The sequence below is a fragment of the Coturnix japonica genome, chromosome 6, assembly GCF_001577835.2.
Source record: "Coturnix japonica isolate 7356 chromosome 6, Coturnix japonica 2.1, whole genome shotgun sequence".
Classification (NCBI taxonomy): Eukaryota; Metazoa; Chordata; class Aves; order Galliformes; family Phasianidae; genus Coturnix; species Coturnix japonica.
The window spans coordinates 13,247,063-13,271,045 of record NC_029521.1 but is presented as its reverse complement, the minus strand read 5'-3'; the positions used below and the strand labels follow the sequence as shown (position 1 = coordinate 13,271,045).

The window sequence follows — 23,983 nt, the reverse complement described above, 5'->3', positions numbered from 1 at the left end:
TCGGCCTCCTCCTGACAGCTGACATCTTTCTCCAAAGCAACACAGCAGAACGTCTGATATCTGTAAACTACTTTAGATCTCATAGTAACAGAAGAAAAACATTACATTCGCTGCTTAGACAAAGCAATCAGGAAGCGCTCTTGCAGAAACTGCCACGTCAGATATCACAACTGGGAGGCAACTGGTTTGTAATCTGTGCTGTGGGGCCGAACGGCCCCTGCGCCTCTATCAGAAAAACAGCAGCTGACGCACACAGGTCAGAAGTGTCAATATTGACTGAAGTCATTCCAATTTGAGAATCTGGAATGACATTTTCCTATCACCGGGCACTGAGGGAAGAAAGCAAACCTGGCTTTCAAAGCGGTTACCTGATCTCCCTCCAGGCTGGTAACACAGTAGAAACCAGCATCCAGCAAGAGCAAGGGTTCCCTGTGCAGAACGAGGGTGCGCTCAGCCTCACCACACACATCCCCTTTTCTCACAACCTGCCAGAGTGCAAACGGTCAGAAGGAACAGAGCTTATCTCAAATTGTTAAGAGGCCGACACACTTCACTGGAGTTAGAAGTAGAAAAATATGGCAGAGGCAATCCTATGCCTGCCTGGCTCCTGGAAGCGCTGGGGGGCTCTGGTGAATGTATTTATTGCTGTAATCTTCAGCCAATCGCCTAAGGGTAACTGCTATTTCAAATACGGTAAAGCCTGTGAAAACAGATAACCCATTGTTTAAAGATTTTAACTAAAAAAGACCAAGGTTGCAAAGCCTCGGGCAGAATGAACAATGAAACACCAGACGGGAGAGTACTCTGCATTAGTTTGCTGCCTGCATATTGCTATGCCCTACACACCACAGAAGAAATAGCAGGAACTGCATCTCTGTGGAGAAAGAGCTCTTACAGAAGAAGAAAGAGAAACGGGATTCCTCTGCCCACTCTCATATATGCTCCCAGATGCACTGAAGGTTTTGAGCCTCAGCAGTGATTAGCTATGCCCAATAGCAGCTACATTAAATAGGCACAGAATTTTTAAAGCACTTGGCACTTGCTCCAGTAATGAGGCCCCTTTAATAAAACGCTTCAAGCTGAATAGTTAAATATTGCAGCATTCAGAAATCAGTAGCCATTTATAACCTCCGCAGTTCGTACATTTAAAGCATGATGCTGCTGTGCTACCAGCGTAATGGGAATGTTGACCTTGTGCAGGAAGCTTGCCAAGCCAAAAAAATGCACTGCGTGGCTTGGTCCCCTGGAGAGAGAGACCATCCTCGGGCAACCGCAACAGGGGAGGGACCACCTCACGCACTGCTCTCATGTGCTGGTTCCCAGAACTCACCATTTCCAAAAACAACAACAATTAGCATACGTTTCTCAGAGCTTTTGATGTGACATTTTCTCATCGTTGTTTAAAATGGTGTTGGGTGACAGTGACAGAACAAGGAGTCCTTTGCTTTGGCCAACTCACAGCGAGATTCAGATCAGTACCAGAAGCCATTTCCAGTTTTTAATTCCATTGCCCCCCCTCCCAATCTCTACTTCTGCAGTTTCAGTGTGTACAGGGAGCAGACAGGAATGAGAAGCTTTCTCCTGCTCACAGAATGGATTCCCCTGCAGCATCCAGTTTGTTCCCATCGTATCACACAAAACAAAGCATTTCCTGTTGCTTCTCCTTTCTCATCCTTCCCATCAGGTGGAAGCATGTTAGATGGGGAGATTTTACCAAAAACTCTTACCTGGGGATAATTTATTGTAGGATACCCACAGGTAAGATGTGAGCATTAGGCCATATCCTCACATCTGTGCAGACATGGTCATTCCTGTTTCACTCAGCTATGAGTTCCTTTATCTAATTCTGGCCATCACAGAAGCCCCAGAAGCTGCACTCACACACCCACAGCCACTTCCCCAGCTCCATCAGCAGCTCCATAACTACACTGGAAGACAGCTATCATAAAAGGTCATGGCTAAAAAGGAAGATGAAATTTCACACAAACCCAGGAAGAGCCTCTGACACCCCAAGAGACAGCGGAACTCTCAATGTCTGTCTTCAAGCTTGGCACCATCAGTCCCACCCTGACAGAGCAAGTGCAGGGTTCCTACATGACCAGCCACGAAGGCCAAACACCCTCTGCATGACTACAAGGCACTTTTTTTCAGGTCAAAGCAAAGACTGAAAACAGAGGAAAAAAGAATATTTAATTTGTGGCTTACACCTTACATCTGTATGGAGAGCTGTTTGTCTAAATTTTCCTTAAAGTTCACTCATTTTTAAAACCACTGAACAGAGTCTGTGAGATGAAAAGGCATACAGACATACACTTCAAGGAAAGCCATGATTCCAGCACAGATACTGTATCAATCTCCACTGCTTTGCCTTGCAGCACTGCCTCTGGCTGATCTTCACCCTTGCACAGGATGCTCTTCAGGAAGACATAATAGCAGGAAGGGGCCCTGAGCACTCACAGTAACTTCAGTCCCCGAAGATCTGCCCAGAACAGTATCACAGGTCAGCCACTCGGCAGCACGGTGATAGGAAAAGACACTGAGGAATACATAGGAACTCCTTTTTTTTTAAAGAAGGTATGAAACCTAACTGGTTTTCTGACATGAGCTGTCTGGTAAATTGCACAGACATGTAAAGATAGTGCAGCATTCCTCATTAGTGAAGCTTTAAGGTCCTGCAGAACCAGCTCAAGAGCTACAGCGCAGAACCTGCAGCCTCACTCTGCTCTGCCCCATGATCAGAGTGGCTGTTTTGCTCTTCACCAGGATCCAATTCCTTTAGAAACAGCTACTGCTACCTTTTCTTCAAGCTTTATAAAACAAACCCACTGTCCAATTAAAAAGTGGAAAAGAATAGAAAGCAACAAAGCTGCAGTTATTGGCTCCCAGTCTGCTGGACACACAGCCCACCTGCGGTTCTTCCTGCTTCTTGTATCCTCCTGCAGGTTATGACCACTGTTAGCAGCATCTCACCTGGGTAAATGTGGCATTTATAAACGTTGCTGGACTGATACAAGGAGCAGTAGTGAGAGGCTCCTCTTCAGATTGCACCACGTGACTGTATGCTCTACAGGTGATAACCTGGCATGTATTTATTTAAGTGGCTGCACCTTTCTGCCTAAAAGAACAGTCCTGGCACCTCCCAAACCCATCCCACCCCCAGGGCTCTCTGTGCTGTGCCATCACAACAGCATTTCAGCCTGACTGTGTTTCCAACCGATGAACTAAAAAACAACTTACTTTTTTTGCAACCTGAAGAACAAAAAGGGAGGTTTGTTTTGTTCTGTTTATCTTAATTTCCACATTAGCTTCCTGATCCTGCTTGCTGAGTGCTCATCCAATGCTGAGCGGGGTCAGTAGAGGACAGGACTGCTCTTCTCAGCAGAAGCATCAGCATTAGTGCAAACAAAGGGGAGGATGTTCAAAGGGCATCTTCACCCTATTTGCATCTAGCAGTGGGGAAAAGCTAGAAGGAACATGCAAGTGTGGTAATAATGCAACAGCCCCACAACATGCAGAAAAATTAACTGTCCCAGCCTTGCAGAAACACTCAGCTGAGCACCAGCTGCAATTAGGACAACCCTTTGGCTGGTCCTTAACTTGCCCACAAACACAACAATACTAAGAGGGACCTCCTGGCTCTGCCCACTGCCACCAGCACAGCACCATCATGTGCGGTCAGCAAGGAATCTGTGCTCAGAAGCAATGCTGGGAAAGGCAAACACCAATATTTCATCTGAGGCAAAGCAAGCTTCCCTTGCAGCAGGCTCTGTGCTTATGTGTTTATACAGACTTGGGCCAAGGAAACTCACCCACCTTACTCCTGCACAGCGACATGACACAAACCTACAGGCACTAGCACACACAGCACACATAAACAGTAACCTCGACTTATCACATCAGGCTTTGATACAAGTAAGTGGCCAGAACTGAAACAGGAACAGTGAAGGAGGATATAGCTGAAAGTCTGTGGACAAAACTAAATCAGGAGACAGTGATGGATCTCTGCTTACAAGGAAGATGATTATGACTCAGCCAAAAGGAAAGCACATTCAGACTGAACTGCAGAATCACTGAATGATTCCAGAACATTTAAGGCAGAGAAAACCAAGGAAATTAGAAGTAACAAATCAAAATATGCCAACTGTAACTGAAATGGAGAAGGGAAGGCTTGATACTTAAGAAGAGTTCTGGACAATAACACGGACACAGAGACTAACAATTCTCCAGGCTTCAGTGCTGAAATGAATTTGCCTCTGGACCAGCCTAAGACCCCATTTTATCCCACTAACAAGACAGATTTGATGCTGTGACAGCTCATATCAGTCTCCTTAAAGCAGATTCAAAAAGCTGATGAAACTGAGCTCTAGCAAACCTCACACGAGGCCGCTCAGTGCTGATTGATGTGGTGCCTTTTGGAGTCTCTGCCTACTTTATTATTACCTCCACAGCCTTTGATAACTCAAGAACACGGGATTCACCAACAATGAGGTGCTGAGGAATTCAGCTCCTCAACTGCTCAGGTGACACAGTGACACCACATCTGAGATGGCCCTGCACACAGAGCAGACAGGCACACAGATGATCCCCCAGAAGAGAAACAAACAAGGTACAGGCCATGACAGATGCAAGAAGACACTTTAAGGAGTCAGCCAGCACACCCGCTCCTCATTCACCTCAGACCATCTAACATTAAGAGTTATTCAACTTGCTGTGAAATTGTTCTATGCTTTTCAAGCAACATTATGGACATAACGCACCACCATGCTGGTCCATTTCAAGCCTGAACTTGTCAGTCATTGATAGACAGAGCTTCTAGCTGTGCAATTCCCAGCCTGGGCATGAGAGAAGCTGGACAAAAAAATAAATAAATCACGCAGGACATGAGAGATCACTTTGTCATTCAGCTTGTTCCCAGAGCCAAGCAGAATCTCAGGCTGGGATGCAGCAAGGTCCTGGTACCAGCCGGGGGGGATCCTGCCTGTGAGGTGACAGTAAAGAGATGATCAACATGGCAGAGTGTGCTATAACATTCCGTATTTACAAAAGCTTTCAGAATCAAGTGCAAGTGGCACAGAATCACTACACCAGTATCAACCAAAATTTAAAAAAAGAAAAAAAAGAAGAAAACCAGAGAAAAAAGCACTGCAAAGAAGATGGGAAAAGAGAGTTGAGTTCAGAAGAGTTGTATTTACATAAATCAATTATCAGTGAAGATATTAGAGTGCTGCATTGGAAGGAGTCCAGGATTAGAAGCACGTTAGTGCCACTCTGGGAGGTGCTCAACCCATCTCCTGCCAGGAGCTTCTGCTGACACTTTCTGCATCTGCACTGAGTGTGCAGTGAAGCACCCTCAGTTTCAATTACATTCAGCAGAAAGACAAGAACTTTGGGAATGCGACTGGTCTGGCCAGGTGTGGCCTCCTCTGCTTTAGGATGAGCTGAGATGCACCCCCAACATGAAGGGAACACAGCAGGCAGCTCAGGTTCTCCCTACCCTTTGTGAAGCAAGCCTGAACTTTTCCAAGTTGATCTCTGTTACCTGGGTTTAGTGCGGGCCTCTCCCACCACCGCTTCCTTGAAGAACTCAGAGCAAAGTGACCAAACATTTAAGAGCCTGTGTGTGATGAAGAGCTCAAAGAAATCCACACGTAAACTTTGATTACTTCAGAAGCACTGCCAAGCACATCAGCATTAATTAGAGACATGCTGAAAAACTAATAAATATTGGCTAAGGGAATCATCTGGAATTATCAGACTAAAAATGACTACAGGAAGAGAAGCCGCCCTGCTCATAACCCAGCAGTGCTGACACAACCCCCGACAGGACCCACTCAGAGGAACACCATATTCCTGGGAAGTTCCTGGTGCAGAGATGGAGAATGTGTGAGACCAGAGAAACAGAGGCGGAAGACCAGATGGCAGACTAGAACTGCAGGGATGAGGGAAGGAGGGATAAAACTGTCATCTCCCCGTCCCTCTTTCCTCCCTCCTTCTTGTACAAGCAATGCCAGCCCAGCTCCCCTGGGACTCTGTAGCCACGGCAGACAACCACAGGTCAATAAATGACAGCAGCGGTGGCTCCAGGCCCGAGGGCTGTGACCCCTGCCATGCCATTTATCACACCCGTGGCACGTCCCACTCTCTCCCCTCTGGTTCAGAGCCTCCCCCTCCAAGGAGCCCACGTCTCATCACAGGAAGAGAACAGTCCCTGCTGCTTTAACAAGGATACCCAGAACTGTTGTTTCCATGGATGCAGAGCAGCCTCATGGCACACAGCTACACGTACAAAGGTGTTTCTGAGCCTCACCGTGGGGGTGGGAGCACACGGGCAGGTGCTGAATGATGCTGTTCCTACTCATTCTGTATCATTCATTTCTCTTGGCAAATTCAAAAGCAGGCTGAGACAGGCTGTGGCCACCTTCTCCTTGTTTGTGGTGTTTGACAGCTTTAAAGCACAAGCAAACACCAGTTCTTGCTTCTGTGAAATCAGACCTTGTGACGTTACTAAGCCAAAGGCACTCAGACAAGAACCGCATCTCACAGCCCTATGGCCGATCGCCTTCACTGGCCAAAGGCATCAGAGCAGCCCACGTCAGAGGGAATCTTCGTGGTGCAGAAGGTTAATTCGCAGTTCAGCTCTAAAGGATTCTACTGTATTTTTAACAGGGCACAAATGGATGGAGCCTAGTGATCCGTATCACTTCTTTTCTGGATACTGATCTATACAGAAGAAACGTTCTGGTTCCCCTGAGCCCACTGCAGAGTCAGCACAGCCCCACACCCGGCTGATATGGGAGTGCTGGGAGCAGGCACTGCCTGCACAGCGTGCAGCCACAGGCCAGGGAGAAGCACCTGAGCCCAGGCACAAGCTTTATGAGCTCTGTGTGACGTCCAGTTAACCAATGCAGCTGTACTTGGGGAAATCACAGCACACTTCACAGCCAAACGGTACTCTGGGCCTCCTAAAAATAAGCTCCCAGCACTCAGCTCCTGCCAGCCTGAGCTGCTCCAGACCTGGCCCTGCAGGCAGCAGTAGCAACCCCGCAGCATTCACTATCACAGAGACCAGAATGGCAGCAAGACGGGGAAACCCGAACTCACAAGACTCCCACACAAGCAGTGCTGGTTGAGCAGAGCACAGTCAGTGCATGGGAGCACTCACTCAGTAACTGAGGTCTCAGGGACAGGTCTGACCATACACATGCTGCAGCCCTACCTCCTGCTGAGCTGGGAACACCGCACATGGAGAGGGCTGTGCCCTGCCTGCACCACGTCCTGCAATCAACTATGCTGCAGAGCAGGAGAAGGGATCCTGTAAGAAGGAGAACTAAGATACAGTCTTATGAAAGGCAAATTAGACCAATTAGAAGAGATTTGCTGCAAGTACTGAGGGATTTTGACCTGAACTGTAATCAGGGACAGAGATGCATTCCTCTAAAAGAGGGAAACCAGTGAGAGATCATGTGTAAACAACTCTGCCAATTAAAACAGAGCAGATTATCCCATCCACCCGGCTCAGCTCGTGGAACCGCTGTGTGCTTCAGGCACACCACCGGGATCCCAAAGTAGGCATCAGAGCTCACTAACAGGCACAACAGCAGGACAGAAGGGCTGCAGGCCCCACTGGGACCACCTGCAACCAGATACCTCTGTTCACTGAATTTAGAGAAACCACAAAACGCCAATAGGAAAGCAGGACACAGCTGTGAGCTGGGATGCAGGGCAGGGTCAGGCAGATGACACGTCCCACACAGCACCGTGCAGCAGGCACAGGCCACACCAGTTTTACACCAAGGTGGAAGGGTACATGGGCAGACACAGCACAGCCTGTGCTCTGCCTCCAGGTTCCGCAGCTTCCCTTTGTGATTGTCAATTTTTTCAGTAGTTCATCATTCAAAACCACACATATACAAAGAAAAACAGCTTTACAGGCACTGGAAACATCCAAACAGAGGAAGGAAAGACACGTTAAGAACTCTGTTAGAAAATGAGCAGTGAGGGAGATAACACCGTGTACCTGGGGAAAGAGCAAAAACTAAGAGAAACGAGAACAAGAGCAATTTGGGATGAGGAAGGACCTTTTGAAAAGCAAGCAAGGAGCGCATCAAACAATAACCCTGAGAGGCATGTCCGTGTTCACAGCTGCTGACAGTGGAAAAGTTTCAGAGCACTTCACGCTGCTGCCAAGCTCCAGTCGGGAGTTTTTTCCACTGGCTCAGACCAGCACAGTTCGGTGTGTCAGGACCCAACGCGGCACGTAGCTCCGTGCAGCACAAAGCACGTGCTGAAGCCCTGCTGGGTCCGACCCGTCGGGCGCGGTGCGATGGCAGCAGCAGCACTGCAGTGCACGGTGCAGAACCACCGCAGCCGATGGCAGGACAGGCACCGCGGCAGCACCTGCACCACCCACAGCCCTGCCCCGAGCGTGGAACGGCAGCCTGTGCTGCGCCGGTGCTTCCCTCTGGCCCGTGCGGAGCTGCACACACAGCATCCCAACGCACGGCCACTGCCCGGAGCTACAGCCGCCCCGCGCTTCCCAGCCCGGTTACAGCGGGTGCCCGAACATCATGTTGGTCCGTCCCAGCGCAGCTCAGCTCTGTGCCACCCCGGGAAGGCCACGCTTCCTAACGAGCAGCGCGCTACAATTAACAGCCCGGGATGTTTTTCTGGCGCCATTTGTCACAAAGAATCCCAGTGTGCGGCCGCGGAGCCCACGGTTAAATCCAGATACACGACGTTTGCCCACTTCTAATTCGGGCAACACAGCGCTGATTCACTCAAAGACGAGCAGGGGCGCCTCGTGCTTTATTTACGCCGCACACATGCGACAGGACCGGGGGAAGAGGAACCGCAGCACCCCGAGCACCGCAGCAAAGCGCACGGAGCGGAGCGGGCACAGCAGCCCCCGCAGCACAGCGCCGGGGGGCTCCGTACGGCTGAGAGCCGCGGTCGCCGCAGCGCCGGCCACGCGCGGCAGGAGCCGGGCAGCCCCAGGGCCGCTCCCGGCCCGTACAGGTGGTGGCCGCGGCGGCGCCGCCCGGCACGGATGGGGGAGCACCGTGTCCATCCCCGATCCCCCCTCGAGGCCGCTCTCTCACCTCCCTCTCTCACCTCCCCCCGGCGGCGCCCGGCCGGGACGCAACTTCCCCGCTCGGGGGCGGCAGCGCCTCCGCTCCCTCCCCCGCCGCTCCCCGGGCCCCCGCCGCCGTCCCTCCCGTTCCTCACCTGCCGCGGGGAGGCCGCTCCGTGCGGACCGGCGGCTGCGGCGGGCTGAGTCCCCCGGCGCGGCTCGGAGCGCTCAGGCCGGCCGCGGCCCGCCGCCTCCCGGCCGCTGGGCGTCCCTCCTGCCGCTGGGGGAGCCGCCGCCGCGCCGCCCGGCCGCCATGTTCCGCGCGGGGAGGAGCGCCAGGCCACGCCTCGCCGTTGCCCCCAGCCCCGGCCCGGCCGCGGGAGGAGCGGAGCCGGGGACGGCAGCGGCGATGGGGGCAGCGCCCGGAGCGAGAGCGGAGGGACCGTGTGGTTTGGGACCGCGGGCGCCAATTGCAGGGTGAAGGCGGCGAGGCGGGCGGCAGCTTTCGTGTGGAAATAGCACCGTGTAGCTGCCCACGCAGAAACACGGGGAAAATTGCAGCAGGAAGCACAAGCGATGCAAGGAGCGGCACGGCAGCCGCGCTCCCGTCGGCACGAGGCGCTCGGAGCGCACAGCTCACAGCACGCAGCTCGCGCCGGGCTTCACTTACCGGCTCGCGGCCGCCCGCGCCCTCGGCACAGCTGCTGCAGCCGGGGGGCGAGGAGGCAGCTGTGCCCGGCTCTCCCCGCTGAGCGCCCCCCGCTGCGGGATACGAGCACGTGGCGGCAGGTGGTCGAATGAACCCACGCGGGTGCCGGAGGGTTCACAGCAGATTGAACACCGCCTCCCTGCCCGCCGCTGTCCCAGCAGCAACAGGCTGCACCTGGCCCGGTGCGGCAGCTTTGCTTCCCAACAGCTGCTCGCATCCAGCCCCGCAGAGGGAAGCCATCACACACAACACAAAGTTATGACCCAGAACCACGTTCTGTGAAATTGGATTTAACGTTTCAAACTGCAATTCGATATAAAAATAACCCGGATAGGGAGCAGCCCAGCTTTAACATCCACAACGCCCCACTGGGGTCTACAGAGGTTTCGATGCCATATTTGCCTACGTGATCCCCAGGCCAAGCCCTCCTACCTCCAGGCTTCCACACCTCCTGGGTCAGGGTACCTGCGTGCAGGCAATGGCAGCGAACACTGAAGCAAAGACAGCATTCAGCAGCTCTACCTTCCCCATGCCCTCTGGCGCCAGCACCCTGCCCCACATGCTCCCTCATTTCCTTCCCATACACCAGTTAGAAAAGAAGCCCTTCAGGTCCTTGACATCCCTGGCCCTACTAAAGATACAAAAAGCTTACGATTTCAAATAACGCAAACATCAACTAAACACACCTGCACACAGGCTTCCCTGCATACTGACTGAAAGAAAAGAGTATCTCCAACTTGCCCACTTCTATTTACATGGCAATGGGTCAGGAAACCCATTTCTTTCAAAGGGGAAGGCCAGAGCATAAAAGAAACAACAGCACACTAGACACTGAAGAGCTCCCCAAGTATCAGTATGAGATATTTCTATGGGCATTATACACCCACAGCAAATTAAGTGTTCACATTTGCTGCCTTACGATAATTTAAATAACATCAGCATTAATACTATCATAGGATGAACAAGGGTAGAATCTCCTTACGATTCTTAAGAACTCTGGGACTATCTCACAGTTCAGGCCACCTTCACAAGGAGGATGTGTTCTGCCCATTGTTTGCCACCCATCTCTTCAGATTGACCTCATTCTTCATTTCATTGTGTATAGTTGGAATAATACAAGCATATAGTTGTAATTACAGAGTAAATGGACAGCCAGAGAGTATCCAAGAAAAGACTCACCAGTGCTGAGGCTCAGAGTCAAGATGAATGCTCGCCAATGTTGAGGCTTACCACAAGAACTCCATGAAGGAGTGATCTCCAGAAAGAGTTGCTACCTTAGTGGTGTTCAGCCCTTAAATGGGATCTAGGAGAGGTAGAGTCAAGCTCCAGCCCTGCTGGGAGCGCAGCTGAACTACCTTCACCTGTGCTCCCACAGCTGACTCGTCGCTTGCCTCTGATGGTTAATCAGAGGTTCAGGCTGTGATCAACAGTTTCCCTTACACATTGCAAGAAAGAAAGAAATCCAAGGACACGAATACAAGAAAGATACAATAAATCCAAGGAGATGAATTTCCAATGAGGTACATGTAGAACATATTTGTACAGTGGTAGTTTTTTTTGTTTAAACTTGTAAACGTGCAGTGACAAACCAACAAGTGTCCCCTGGAGCAGCAGCAGCGCTGGCTGTGCAAGCCAAGCCCCTCACACAGCTTGTACCCTGCATGGTACAAACACTGCCCTTCTCCACAGAAACATGGGGGAGAGGTAAGTAATGCTGAGCTCTTCAGGGTACCCCACTGTGCCATAAGGAAGTTGTATCGATTGACATTGTATTCACCTAATTTTCTGCATCCTTCTGCAATGTCCAGATTGCTGTAAAAACAACAATAACGTGACTTGGTTTTTTCTCCACAAATTAAGCATAGAGGAAATTACTTACAGTTCTGAGATGCTACACACCAGTAAATTCCTGCTCCTTCCTGGCAGGCAGGGCGGTGCAGGTGAGGCATTCTCAGGTGCTCACATCTCCAGGGAAAGATTCATAATCCCCCACTCAAGCCACTTTAAGCGCCCCTAAGGACCACCTTTCCCAGCTCTAAAATAAATCCGTTCCAAACTCAAATAAACAGTCATTCCAGGTGCATTACCCTGCAGTCCTAAACCTTTCACAGTCTTAGTGGGAAAGAAAAATGCAGCCTGTGAAGTGTAGCAGCAATACCACCCAGCTGCTCTCCATCACTGCTCCTCGGTGATTTGGCTTTCTGAAGGGGTCAGCCTTGTTATCAGCACATAGGAATGCTGGAGCACATAGCAAGGTTCTCTGCAGTCTCCCTGCAGAGCCGCAGCAAAACGAGAAACAGATCACGGGCCTCCTGCTTGCTAATCAAATGCTCCATCCATTTGTACAGATTACTAGTTACACGTGAGGAAAAGGTTTTCATCATAAAGCTGAAAGGTTACGCACATCTGAGGTCTAGTTCTGCTTGTGCTTCTCTCGCCCTCTCAGGCATAGCACAGCACAACAGCATCCTGACAAAACACATTCCACCAGCCCAGCAAGCGACAGCAGGCCAGTCCCGGCTTACAGGGACATCTGGTTTAAGCACAAGTAAAAGCTACCACTGATTATCAGTCTTCCCCAGCATAATCAGTCCATGTGTTAATTACAAGTCTGTGAAAAAGGGGAGCTGGGGAAACGGTGCTCACGTGCTTCTCTTAGCTAGGAAGATGGCGGATACTACCCAAGAGGATGAATAGACTCCAACCAGTCGTGGCATACTGGAAAACGGGTCTGTGAGAACTGCAGCCTCAGGCTCTAATGCAAGAGGTGTGAAGCTGCAGATCTGAGCCATTCGCAATCCCCGCTGTAACAAATGGAAGACAAATGAAAGCAACACAAGAACCCTTTCTGAACAGAATTTATCAAGTTGGCACGTTTTTTGAGCCCTCATCCAAGACAACTAATAGAGCAATTGCAAGAGGTGAAGGCATATACAGTGCAACTTAAACACTATAATCCTTATTAATAAATATGTCTCATGAATACACAGAGGAACCCTCTGTGAAAAGCTCAGCATATGCTACATGAATATTCCTGACAGAATCACAGAACATCCGGAGTTGGAAGGGACCCACAAGGATCACCAAACCCAAATCTAGGCTGCAGCAGGACCTAAAACCAGCCCTCCTGTTGCACTGCTTTCCAGTAGCAGTGTGTAAATGACTCGTCCTCGTTAAAAGAGCTACAAAAAGCATGGGAATTCATCACTAACTTTATTATATCTTTTCTTACTGCATATCGAATTGTACTGAAACACCTCTTCTGAGATCACCTAGATAAAATTAACTGTGACAGCAGGAGCTTACCTGCTGGCCACGAGCAGATGGCCTCATCCCACTCAAGCAGGCTGCAAAGTCTCACCTCCCTTCAAACTAGGGACAATTTTCCTCCTGTTTCTTCAGGCAGGAAAAGCAATCACCTCCTCAAGCAGTACCAACTGACTTACCAGGTACCTGCAGCACTTTAGGGGTTTCAAGGAACAAAGCTTCCTTCCTGACAGGCCAGGCAGCCCCTGCCCACCACAGTGGTTCACCAGCACAACCTCTAGGGCCAGGCCAGCAGCTGCCACCTGACCTCAGAGCAGCCTGCATCTGAACAGGCAGTTCAGCCCTGGCACTTTCAGGGTAGGAAGGGGCAGCTGTGGCAGTACCTGGCACTAACACGGCAGCTGTAGGCAGAAGCCACCTGGCTGCTCTTGCACAAGCAGCCTGAGGTTGTAAACTAAAGGAAAAGGCCAAGGTAGTGAAAGACTGAGAGGAGCAAAGCCAGCAGCTGAAACCCAAATGACGTCTGCTCTGCAAACCCCTTGCATTGCTGGAGAAGGTGGCTCTGCAGAGGCCAGTGGTTGGGTCTGGGCCTCCACAGGAGTGTCCATTGTAGGAGATGAAATAAATAGGGCAGCTTGCAGACCTAGGGCTGCCGAGCAGCTTGTGTCAGCACATCTACATCCAGCAGACCCAAAGGAGAGACATTTCTCCCACAAAAAGGCTGAAACACCAGCGAGGAAAACACAGACCAAGAAAGAAGGTAACAGCACAGCAAGGCGATCAGGATCAGAAGAAACACTACTCTATTATTCCCTGGTCTATCAGGGAAATATCCTAAAGTTTATTTGCACGGGCTCTCCTGGCCCTCTGTTTCAAATGATGCCACCACCTTTTCCTTTCAGTTGCAGTATCACTTACCTTTTCCTTTTTAAATAGGATAGTTTCTGATCACATTATTTACTGACACACAAAACAGCTCTTTTTTAAAATGATTTTTACACCAGAAGTCCCGTGGTTAAAACATAAAAATGTGACACTGAAAAACTGTGCACTGTTTAAATGTTATTTTATTAAATATCTTCAGTTCAAGGTTTCATTGTAACAAAGCTATGAAGGTTCTACCAACATTCAGACCAAACAAACAAACACTAGCTAACTTTAGTTATTTCTATATCATGCAAAAATTCTGCATCAAATGCCTTCCATTTCCTGTTTAAAATGTGATATTTATAATATATATTATATAGATGCTTATATTAGCCCCATAAGAGAACATTAAGAATGCTAAAGGTGTACAGCTGTGTTTGATAATGGCCATACCAAGCTAGGGTTCTCATTAACTTAAAAGGAAACAAAACAAACAAAAAGAAAACAAAAGAGTTTGTCTCCAAGACTGTGCAAAACCGAAAAACCCAAGAGTTCTTTTCTTCTTAAATTTTCTCTGAAAGATGCAGATACTTAATACAGAGGGTTTTCTTTTTCTTATTAATAATCATCAGGTAAAGAGACAAGGAAGATCAGACCTAAAGAAGGCATGCATAATGTTTTGTATTTATCCTTTTAAATGGCATAATTGTAATCTCCTATTTGCGCTCTCATGACTTAAAATAAAAAACCAACAAAAATCAACCTGAATAAAATACCAAGGCTTTTCATTTTTTCCCACTTCACTCACTGGCTTAGTGCTGTCTTTAAAAGGTTTGGAAATATTAACACCTAGTGTTTGCCCCCTCTGTGTTCAAGCCCCGCAGTCCTCCCTGGGGTGGTGGAGGGAGGAAGAGAAGAGCATTTACTCAGACAAACCTGAGAGATGCACGTGGTCTTTTCCTGCCTGACAGGCTGGCTGATCCAATCCTGATGCGGGACAGCACCTCTCCGAAATAGGGAGCAGACAGCTACCTGGGGGAGACAGCCCCACTTTGTGCAACAGCTCTTATTTTCTGCATTCTGTTACATAGGATTAAAATTCCAAATTAGCTTTCTTCTGTCCCGTAGTCTGTACTGAGGTTGCCTCACATTTCATAAGCTGTCAATGCAATCACGTTAATTTCCTTCAAGGATCCAGAAAACAATTAAGGGTAGACAGAAATTCAGGTAAAAGCCCATCCCAGATTCTGTAAATAATGAATAAGCCTGTCCTTCCCCTGGGTCAAGACAAACTCTGTTACTGAAAGGGTCCACCAGAAAGACAGTTTACTTCTTGGGGCTTGGATCAGTTCTTGGGAAGATCAACGAAACAATTCCACATTCCCTACGCAATGAATAAAGGAAACGGACTCCCTTTCCAGCAAAGAAAAGAAAGGAAGATGACTTGGCCCAAAGGACAAACATCAGATCACATGTGCTAATTCCCTTTCCCCTCTGCTTCATGAGGTATCCTCTAACACCCAGAGGCAGCACCAGGAGGCGGCCCGGAGTCCTACAGCTACGGTTTGAGGTTCTGATCTGATAGTTTTCTGTGTTACAACATCACTGTAAAAAATAGAAAAATTATCCAAATAAACACTAGGAAACATGACACTTACAAACATCAGATGGGTTATAGTGGTGGGGAGAAGCACCTGGCTGGGGCTGCTGGCTCCCACTGCTATTTTCATCGGAGATCAAACAAATTAAACAGGAGGCCAGATAACCCCTTTAATTCTATGGGTGCATATATTTCAGTATAAAAAACACACGCTATTTATGCCTCATATAGGAGTGTATGTGCAAGTCTTCATGAAGAACGTAACACTAAGTTTCTTGTCTGCTTCCTAAGGAACACGTGTTCTGCAGCACTGTGGATCCCAACTATGCTACTAGAAAGGAAAAAACAAAGAATAGAAAATCCCAGACATACACCCTCTTTCCTCTGAAATCTCTGCTCCTAACGCAATGCATTTTTTCCCCCTTTTCCTTTTCTTTGTTGTTGTTAATTAAATAAGCTGGCTTCAAATCTCCACATCTAGCCAGGTAGCGGCTGTTCCTAGAACTTATATCTCTGAAGAGCAAGCTTCTATCTAAGTTATATTCACTTAAATCTATTTTCTTTAATCCCTGCTTACACCATTAGTTTTAAATCAACATCCTGTTTTGTTTATTTCTTTAAAAAAAAAAAAAAGTCTGTTTTGGGATCCAGCAGTCGAGCAACCAGCATTCCACGGTGTTCTTGCTGTGCAGAAATGTAAGGAGAAACTCAGGCTGAAGTCAGTCTGCTGGGCAATACGAAGAGAAGCGCCTCCTCGCTCACGAGCCCCAGCCTTCACACTGGCTCCTCTGGGGTCTCCACGCCACCGCTCACTGACTGAAGTCACAGTTCAGCCTGAACGCGATGTTAACTTCCACTGGGCTTTGTAGAACACAGTTCAGCCATCCGCTGCTCAAGCCGCCTTCTTTTTTTCCTCTCCCTCTCTCTCTCTCCTTCACTTTTGCTTTCCCCCTCACTTCATTTCAGATAGGTGTTCCAGCTGCTGCCATTTTCTTAGCCCTGGGGGAGGGGGCATGTTGGATAATCTGTCATTTAATTAGCATTACTCCTGTTTTTTAATTATTTTATACAAACAACATGTCTTTTTTTTTTTCTTTTTTCTTTTTTTTTTTTTTTTAAGATTTAAAAACACCTTCGTACAGCAGAAACAGACACGATGGATCCATGGAAAACAACAGAAAGGCAGCGCCTGGAGCATCAGATGCATGCAGGGTTTCGTGCATTTGGCTGCTGCCTGTTTGTAATTTTTATTTATTTATTAATTAATGTCAAAACAGACATGACCATTGCTGTCACTCAGGCACTCCAGAGCTGCTTGCTAAGAAGATATTGCCCTCCAGCTGAGTATCTCCGCAAGTTGCTGCAGTCATGAAGAGGTAGCATCCAACCAGAAAGGAGAGGGGAGAACAGGACAGATGAAAGGAAAGAAAGTCAAATGTTAGCTGCACACAATTCACTAAACAAGTTTTTCTGTAGGCTAATTACTTGGTGCAGGGAGAAATTCTTCCTAAAACAGATCGGGGCTCATCAGGAGAGCTACAAAGGGAACATATTTTCCTTTCCAGATTCCTCGGTATGCTCACAGAATAGCTGCTTGCTAAAATCAATTGCTTGACTGGAGCAGATCTGGGCCTGCTATCTCATAGCAACGTGTGGCAGAAGTTGAAGAAGTCTCCCCAAAGGAGTGATCAAAAAGTCTGCTCCTAAGGAACAGACCTGCTTCATTTCCAATTGGCTTTTGCCTTGAATAGAAGAACTACAGTATTTATTATTTTTTTTAGTCTACAATACTTACATCCTTTAACATTTTTAATGTCTACAATGCAATGTCTTTTATTTCCTGATTTGTTCTGAATCTGTTTTGATACTTCGCAGTAGACTAAGTCTATGACAGAAGCCTTACTCAACATTTCTGTGATGCAAAGTGATGTAAATAAGTAATTTTTTTCTCCTTCCAAAGGCTTTAGACTTCTAATTGTCTGACTCCCTGAAAAGTCAGCTGACCATTCGGATCTCTTGAAAGCTTCCCTGCTTGCAGTGCATCCAGACTGGCTGTCTCTTTCTAAATTCCATCTGTGATCTCTACAATTTGCTTGTGATGGTCCACATTCTTTCCACTGCCATCAGTAGGGTTCAGTCCCTCACAACACGTGAGAATAAATACTGCTCTTGGCAGTACACAAGAAGCCCAAACTACACCAGCGTGACTCATTCTTAAATGACCACATGTAGAAAAGCTTCCTTACCAAGTATGGAAGTTGGTTTTTTGTTTGTTTGGGATTTTTCCCCTTTTGCTCTTAAGTAGAAAAACATTAGTAAAAAGTTGCTAAGATCAGGAAACTTAGGTGTTTAAAAATGAATGTGACATACACTTCAGCATACAGTGAAAGAAGGCAGAAAGATTACATACATCTAAATAAGAGAAACTACTGTGCCACAGCAACCAAACAAGAGACCTCTCTGTAGTACAGAAAGCAGACCCCTGATAGCTGGGAAACAGCAAATCCCTGTGCACCTTCTGATACTCTTCCTCTCTGGTCTGCAGAGCAGGATCGTTAACTGTGGTCCGAGCACAGAGCTGAGGAAGCACTACAGGTACAGTGCTAGCTATGCTCAGGAGCACATGTCTCCAGTTTGTCAGGAGTGGCAGATAACCCTCTCCCAAGTACAGAGGACAGGGCTTTCACGGAGCAAGTTTTTAGCCTACAGACAACTGAAAATGGTTCTCTCTAAGTCAGCTAAATATCACTGAATAGTCTAGGTGCATGACAGTGAATTCCCACATAGAGAAGCCCTTGGCTTGTGCAAGATAATCTTTCTCCCTGATAGTCCATACCTGTGTATGATGCTCACTGGAGAGGTGCTGCAGGGGCTCCAGAGCAGTGGTAGTGGACGTTCAGCCACTTGCCATCACGGCGGTGCCAGACGCGCGTCTCTTCGGACTGCGTGGTGCGGGGCCGGCCTTGGCCGTCAATGTACTGCGTCAGGCGGATATATGCGATGCAAGCAGCATCTTCACCGATGACATGGACGTGGGGGTTCAGGATGGTGGTGTGTATCGGCTTGCTGTTCTTCGACAGCACTGGCGGAACGCGCAAAATCATCAGCTTTATTTTACCACTGAGAGAGGAACAGCTTCCCACCCATCCACCATTTTTTGTAGTCTACTCACCTCCAGCTTGGTTTGGGGATACAACAAAAATTGCTCATCATTTTCCAGGCAAACATCCAAGCCTCTCCAATCCTTTTTCCTAGCACCAATCCTCCTCCTTTGGAACTGAGCCCTTACTATTGCCTAGAATCCCCCATTCTCCTTGCTCTCACTTCTGTAAAGGATACTTGTTACTCTCAATATTAAAGCTGCTGCTCCTTCAGTTGCAGGAAATGATGTTTTAATTATCAGAAAATTGTTGCAAGAGAGTAAATGATCAGGAAATCTATAAGCTAGGCCTGCAGTAAATACAAACAGGTCCCAGAAAAATGTAAAACTTGCTCCAGTACAGGCTTCTGAAAGAGACAAAGCCTCTGCACACTTGGAGCTCTCAGAATTTCATATACTGAAGACCTTGATTCACTTATCAAACTAAAACAAATTCCATTTCACTCCTCATCTTGTGGAGACACTCAGAAAGGGAGGAAAATCCACTCTTTTACTGTCCCAGGCTGGCAAGGTTACCCTTCTATCTATTTAAGGGGTTCATTAGGTATTAGAGATCAGAAACTGCCTAGGGAACGCTCCAAGTCAACACATCAGTCATTTGTGCATGCTTATTTCCATGTTTGACTATTCAGTCTACCTATCTCAAACATATAGAGTTTTTTACTTTGAAAATATGTTCATTCTTTTCCGTTTCAGATTAGTAGCAAATCTGGTGCCACAGACTTTTAATGCTCCTGCTGCCCATGCTTACAAATAATTTGCACCAGGCAAATCATATGCCTACAGTGAAGGGATCTGGGAGTCAGCATAGAAATTGTCGCTGAAAAACGCTTTGAGGGAAAGCATGCTATCTCTTCTAAATGCATCACAGTCCACACACAACCAAGTGCTTGCTGGTTCTGGTAGTCAGAATAAACAAGAATGATTTTCCCCAGAAAGTGAAATAAAGGAAGATTAGAGATAAGACTGATAGTGTTACCAAATCTACCCACTCACAATTCTCAAAGTAAAACTTATGGAAATCCATTCCTTCAACCAGGTTCCCCAGGGCTTCGGGTTCAAATGAGGTCAAACCAGGATCACAGATTTTTCTGCAAAGAAAAGCAGCACAGCCTTACAGCCTCCGTTTGTGCCCAAAGGCTATTTACACAGTAAAGTATTAGTATGGCACATGAGTTGTACCCTGTGCACACATCACAATTTCTTTTCTCTGAGGAGTAAGTGCCCGGATGATGAGGTACTACTATAGCAATACAGGGTTGGTGCTAGTCAGCACTTCACACAAAACAAGCATCTATGTTTCAGGTACACAAACTCATATTTTATTCTCAAGACAACTCTACTATATCCTAACTACAAATGATAAAGGCTACAATACACAACACTTCTTACTGTCCCTGTGTGACTCCTTACTCATATCCAGGAGTTGAAACATAACTTGCACACCACCTGTCAAAGCATCTACGCACAAACTACTCAGTACTTACGTATAAGCATCAAAGTCTCCATTGTTGATGGCTTCTATCAGCTGCTCTGTTATCTTAATAATTTCTTGTTTACGCACTGTGAACAAGAAGAAAGAGCAATTTAACTGCACAGAAGACTTAAATGGGAATATGAGGCAAGTGGGTGCTTCTTACAAGCTATTTGCAGAGCACCATTAGTCTATATCTCATAGGTCATAGGCTGCTCCCTGCATTCTGGAGATATGCAGTAACAACAGCCACCCATATGAGTGTAGGGGGGCAGTGGTATGATAAGGGAATGGTGATCCCATAATGCAGGGAGAAAGGAAATAAAGATGTAATGTTCAAATTCTTCTAGAAAGGCTTGTCTTGTCCCTCCATTCAGGTGTCTCCTGAATGACAGCTCTATGTGCTTCCAGGGATTCTGACTAGTAAACCTGCCAATGTGAACCATCTGTTTGGCAGCTTAAGATGTGGAAATCCGTCACCATAGCAGCCATATAAAAATGGCCACCAGGCAGACGAGACCAATTGGAAAAAGTCTCCCAGCAACCTGCCCATCACCATCACCAATACCTCAGCTACTATGAATGCTGCAAACAAGCAATTGGGACATGTAGGGATGATTTCCACAAGCTAGAAAGACAACCGCAGCAGGATGGATGGGTTGGACAAACAGATCCTAGACATACACTAATATACACTCTGCTCCTCAGGCAGATCGCTATGGCAGAGGTCTTTTCAGCATGAGGATGGCACTGCCATTAACCCATCCCAGCACACTGGGCAAGTGAAGACATGTGGCTAGCTGCCTTCTGCTGATTCAAGCTCCCCCTGATCAACACCTCTGCACTCTCTTCTCTTGGTCTCCTACAGCTGAGAGGAGGCCCCATTCCCTTTGAGTTTTTCCATTTCCCTCCTATACCACAAGTCCTTAATGCTACAAAGCTTGGCTTGGCTTTGCTACATAACAGAACTTGAGTTCTATGACTGGACGCACATCCAACAGCTCTTCAGACTTCCCCACAGTTTCCCATGAGGTAGCATATACTGTGCACTTTACAAGCACTTAAAAAAAAAGCTCTATCATTATGTTTGCTGTTACCAAATAATGTACAATTCCTACCATCAAAAGCAGAATGCCTTCAGGCATCTAAACTGCAGGTGTCTGACACAGGACTAGTCACTTGACTTCCCTCCTGCCGGCCCTTAAACAAATAAGCACCTTTGGAAGTCTCACCTGACACCTACCAGCAGAAGAATGGTGTTAAGAGTCCAACCTGCCATCTTTAGATGTCCAAGTCAGGGCAGCTGAATTTCACTCTAGTTGCTAGATGCTAGGCTCAATTCCCCCTACCCTGAAACTTTACCCACATGTGTTAATCACTTCAGCACTCAGAAGTGCAGCAGAAGAGCAACAAGACAGCAATCACGTTGACTACAAAAACTGTCTGCATCTACTCTGGGTATCCACTAAGAAGACCATACTAATTAATTAGACACAGAAACACCACGGTTAGGTGACAGCTTGTTGATGCTGCTAAGGACCTAGCTTTGCCACTTGGACTGTACACATTTGCACACCAAAAATGACACATAAGGAATGGATTAAAATGCAGTGAGCTATGTCTATTGGGAAAAACGTTTTGACAAAGCCTCTCATCTGGAACCATTTCCACATGAAGCAGGCCTGCACACCGCAGCCCTTCCCACGCAGAGCACACCCAGATGTGTGCAGTGCCGGAAGACTGGACCCATGGAAAGGTTCCACGTGGGAACAAGGGACAAAACCCACAGACCACAGCCCCTGTGTGCTCCGCATCCCAGAGAGGTTGGCACCCTCGCCCTGCAGCTGCACCAGCCCTACCCTTCAAGCAAACCATGCCATCAGACTGTGCTCATCAGCTTGCTCTCACTACATGTCCCGAGCTGGCGCTGACACACAGAGGCTGAGCCACGCTTTCAAGGGAACGGCCCCCCAGGCTTTCAGGCAGGAAGGCATTCACACCTGCTGCTTGCGATGAGTCCTGGGGCCTCCTAACTCACACAGCAGCAGGGCACAGAAGCAAGCAAGCACACACCAGCAGGAAGGAGTGTCAGGGGGCAGCCTCACAGGAGGGCCGGCCACAGCAGCACTTCTCAGTGCGCCGAGGCCCCAGCACGAAGCGCAGCGGGCTCCCATCGGGGCTACCGGAGAGCCCCGGCCCCGCGGTGCCCCCCTGCGGCCGCTGCCGCTCCCTACAGCGCCGGGTGCGGCGGGCGGGAGCGCCGCCTGCGGGCGGCCGTGAGCGGAGCGAGCCCTGCCCGGAGAGCCCGGCCCGGCCCGGCCCCTTCCCCGCCCGTCGCGAGCGGCCGTGCCTCTCGCCGGCTCCCAGCAGCCGACCCTGCCCCGAGGGGCCCCGAGGTGGGGGGGGGAGGAGAACTTCACAACGGAGGTGACTAGCGTTAGTTGCACTACTCCACTACTGCTACCCGGCTGCTAACTTACACGGTGCACTGTTAAGTACAAAGGGAACTACTGGAGTTAGCAAGGGCTCCGACCGAGCACGCTCTAACTCCAATGTCTGCCCTGGGCTGTCCCAGGCAAGAAGCTTCTCTTCACAAGACTGTGTAGCTGCAAAACAAACGTAAGCATTACAATAATAAACAAACAAACGTAAACCAGAAAGCAAAACCAACGAAGAAGTACAAACGCACACACAGCCCCAGCCCGAGGGCACGCAAACTCACACAGCCCAGCCTGCTCCGCTGCGGGCAGGAGAGCCCCGGGAGCGCAGCGGGCACCGGGCTGAGGTGAGTGGGAGCACCGGGTGGGACAGAGCAGCACCAGGGTGAGAGTAGGAGATGCGAGCAAAGGGAAAGGCAGCAGAGCACCCCATCACTGCAAATCTCACTCGGGGAGGGGGGCGAGCAGGGAGATGGTGCTCCCCAGGGCACCGAGCAGGGCCTGTGGACAGGAGGAGCGGTCATAAGGACATAGCAAGGGGCACTTCACAGCAAAAAGGAATCTAGAAGAGATCATTTCCCTTCCATTCTGGCTAGGCAAAACACCTTTCCTTCCCACTGTGCCTCACAAACCAGCAGTGTGACATTCTTATAGATACGTCAGAAATAATCTACAGAGAGGCTCTAACTGCTGCACCACATGAGACACGGGTGCTGTGTGCAGGAAGCCATGGAAGGATGGCAGGAGGAGACAGAAGAGCAACTCCTGGTCCTCCCTCCCCAGACTGACCTGAGCAGAACCAAACAGTCCCGAGGTTCACAACTCACAGCAAAGACCCTCCAACCTCAGCATTAAACAGGCAACAAGAAAGGCGTGTGTGCAGGCTGGGAACACCACCCGTGTCCTTCCTCAACCTGCCAGCTTGTGCACACCTTGTGTGCAGAGCTTTTCAGCCGCAGGCCCCTCTCACAGAGGCACCTGGTTCAGGAGGGACCAGGCAGAAGGCACCACAGCTGACAGACCAACCATGGCACCAGCAACTGAGCACCGCAGTGCAATGTAAAGCACCGCAGAGAGATGTCCCTCAGAGCCAACACTATCAACACATTTTCATTCTGAGCACCTGATAGTGGGTTCAGAAATGCCAGAGGCTCTTCCAGCGGCCACATCTCTTCCAGAACACCACTGATGCAGGCACCAACAACTGATATTCACTCATGCTGTGCTTCCTGAGCATCGCTCCCAAGCTCGTGCCAAGAGAGACTGAACTCAGCCTCATGTGCCCTGTAGCAAAACGGCCCTGCTGGCCCCACCTACAGAATAGGAAACTCAGATGTGCAGGGACTCCCCCGAGGAGACCCCAAGAGGCAGCATATCTCCTGAGAAGTCCACATCTCA

At 48.7% G+C, this 23,983-nt stretch overlaps 2 protein-coding genes across 24 annotated transcripts in view; both read right to left on the bottom strand.

Moving 5' to 3' along the window:
- The window catches only part of NDST2 (N-deacetylase and N-sulfotransferase 2), a 122,761-nt gene extending 113,429 nt beyond the window's left edge, over nucleotides 1–9,332 (bottom strand). For all 3 annotated transcript variants that reach the window (XM_015866640.2, XM_015866635.2, XM_015866638.2), the window contains exon 1: nucleotides 9,226–9,332. The gene's annotated coding sequence lies outside the window, so the exon portion shown is untranslated. The remainder of the gene's footprint in view (nucleotides 1–9,225) is intronic.
- A 4,763-nt stretch (nucleotides 9,333–14,095) lies between these two features.
- CAMK2G (calcium/calmodulin dependent protein kinase II gamma) overlaps nucleotides 14,096–23,983 on the bottom strand; it is a 108,880-nt gene continuing 98,992 nt past the window's right edge. For 11 of the 21 annotated variants that reach the window (XM_015866532.2, XM_015866540.1, XM_015866545.1 and 8 more), the window contains 4 exons: nucleotides 20,161–20,236; nucleotides 19,670–19,764; nucleotides 18,350–18,595; nucleotides 14,096–16,873 (listed from right to left, as the gene is read on the bottom strand). In XM_015866532.2, the coding sequence (XP_015722018.1) occupies nucleotides 18,363–18,595; nucleotides 19,670–19,764; nucleotides 20,161–20,236 (404 nt within the window). In that variant the 3' untranslated portion in view covers nucleotides 14,096–16,873; nucleotides 18,350–18,362. Of the gene's footprint in view, nucleotides 16,874–18,349; nucleotides 18,596–19,669; nucleotides 19,765–20,160; nucleotides 20,237–22,627; nucleotides 22,754–23,983 lie in introns of all 21 variants that reach the window. The other 10 variants (XM_032445264.1, XM_032445267.1, XM_032445268.1 and 7 more) reach the window with 3 other exon arrangements.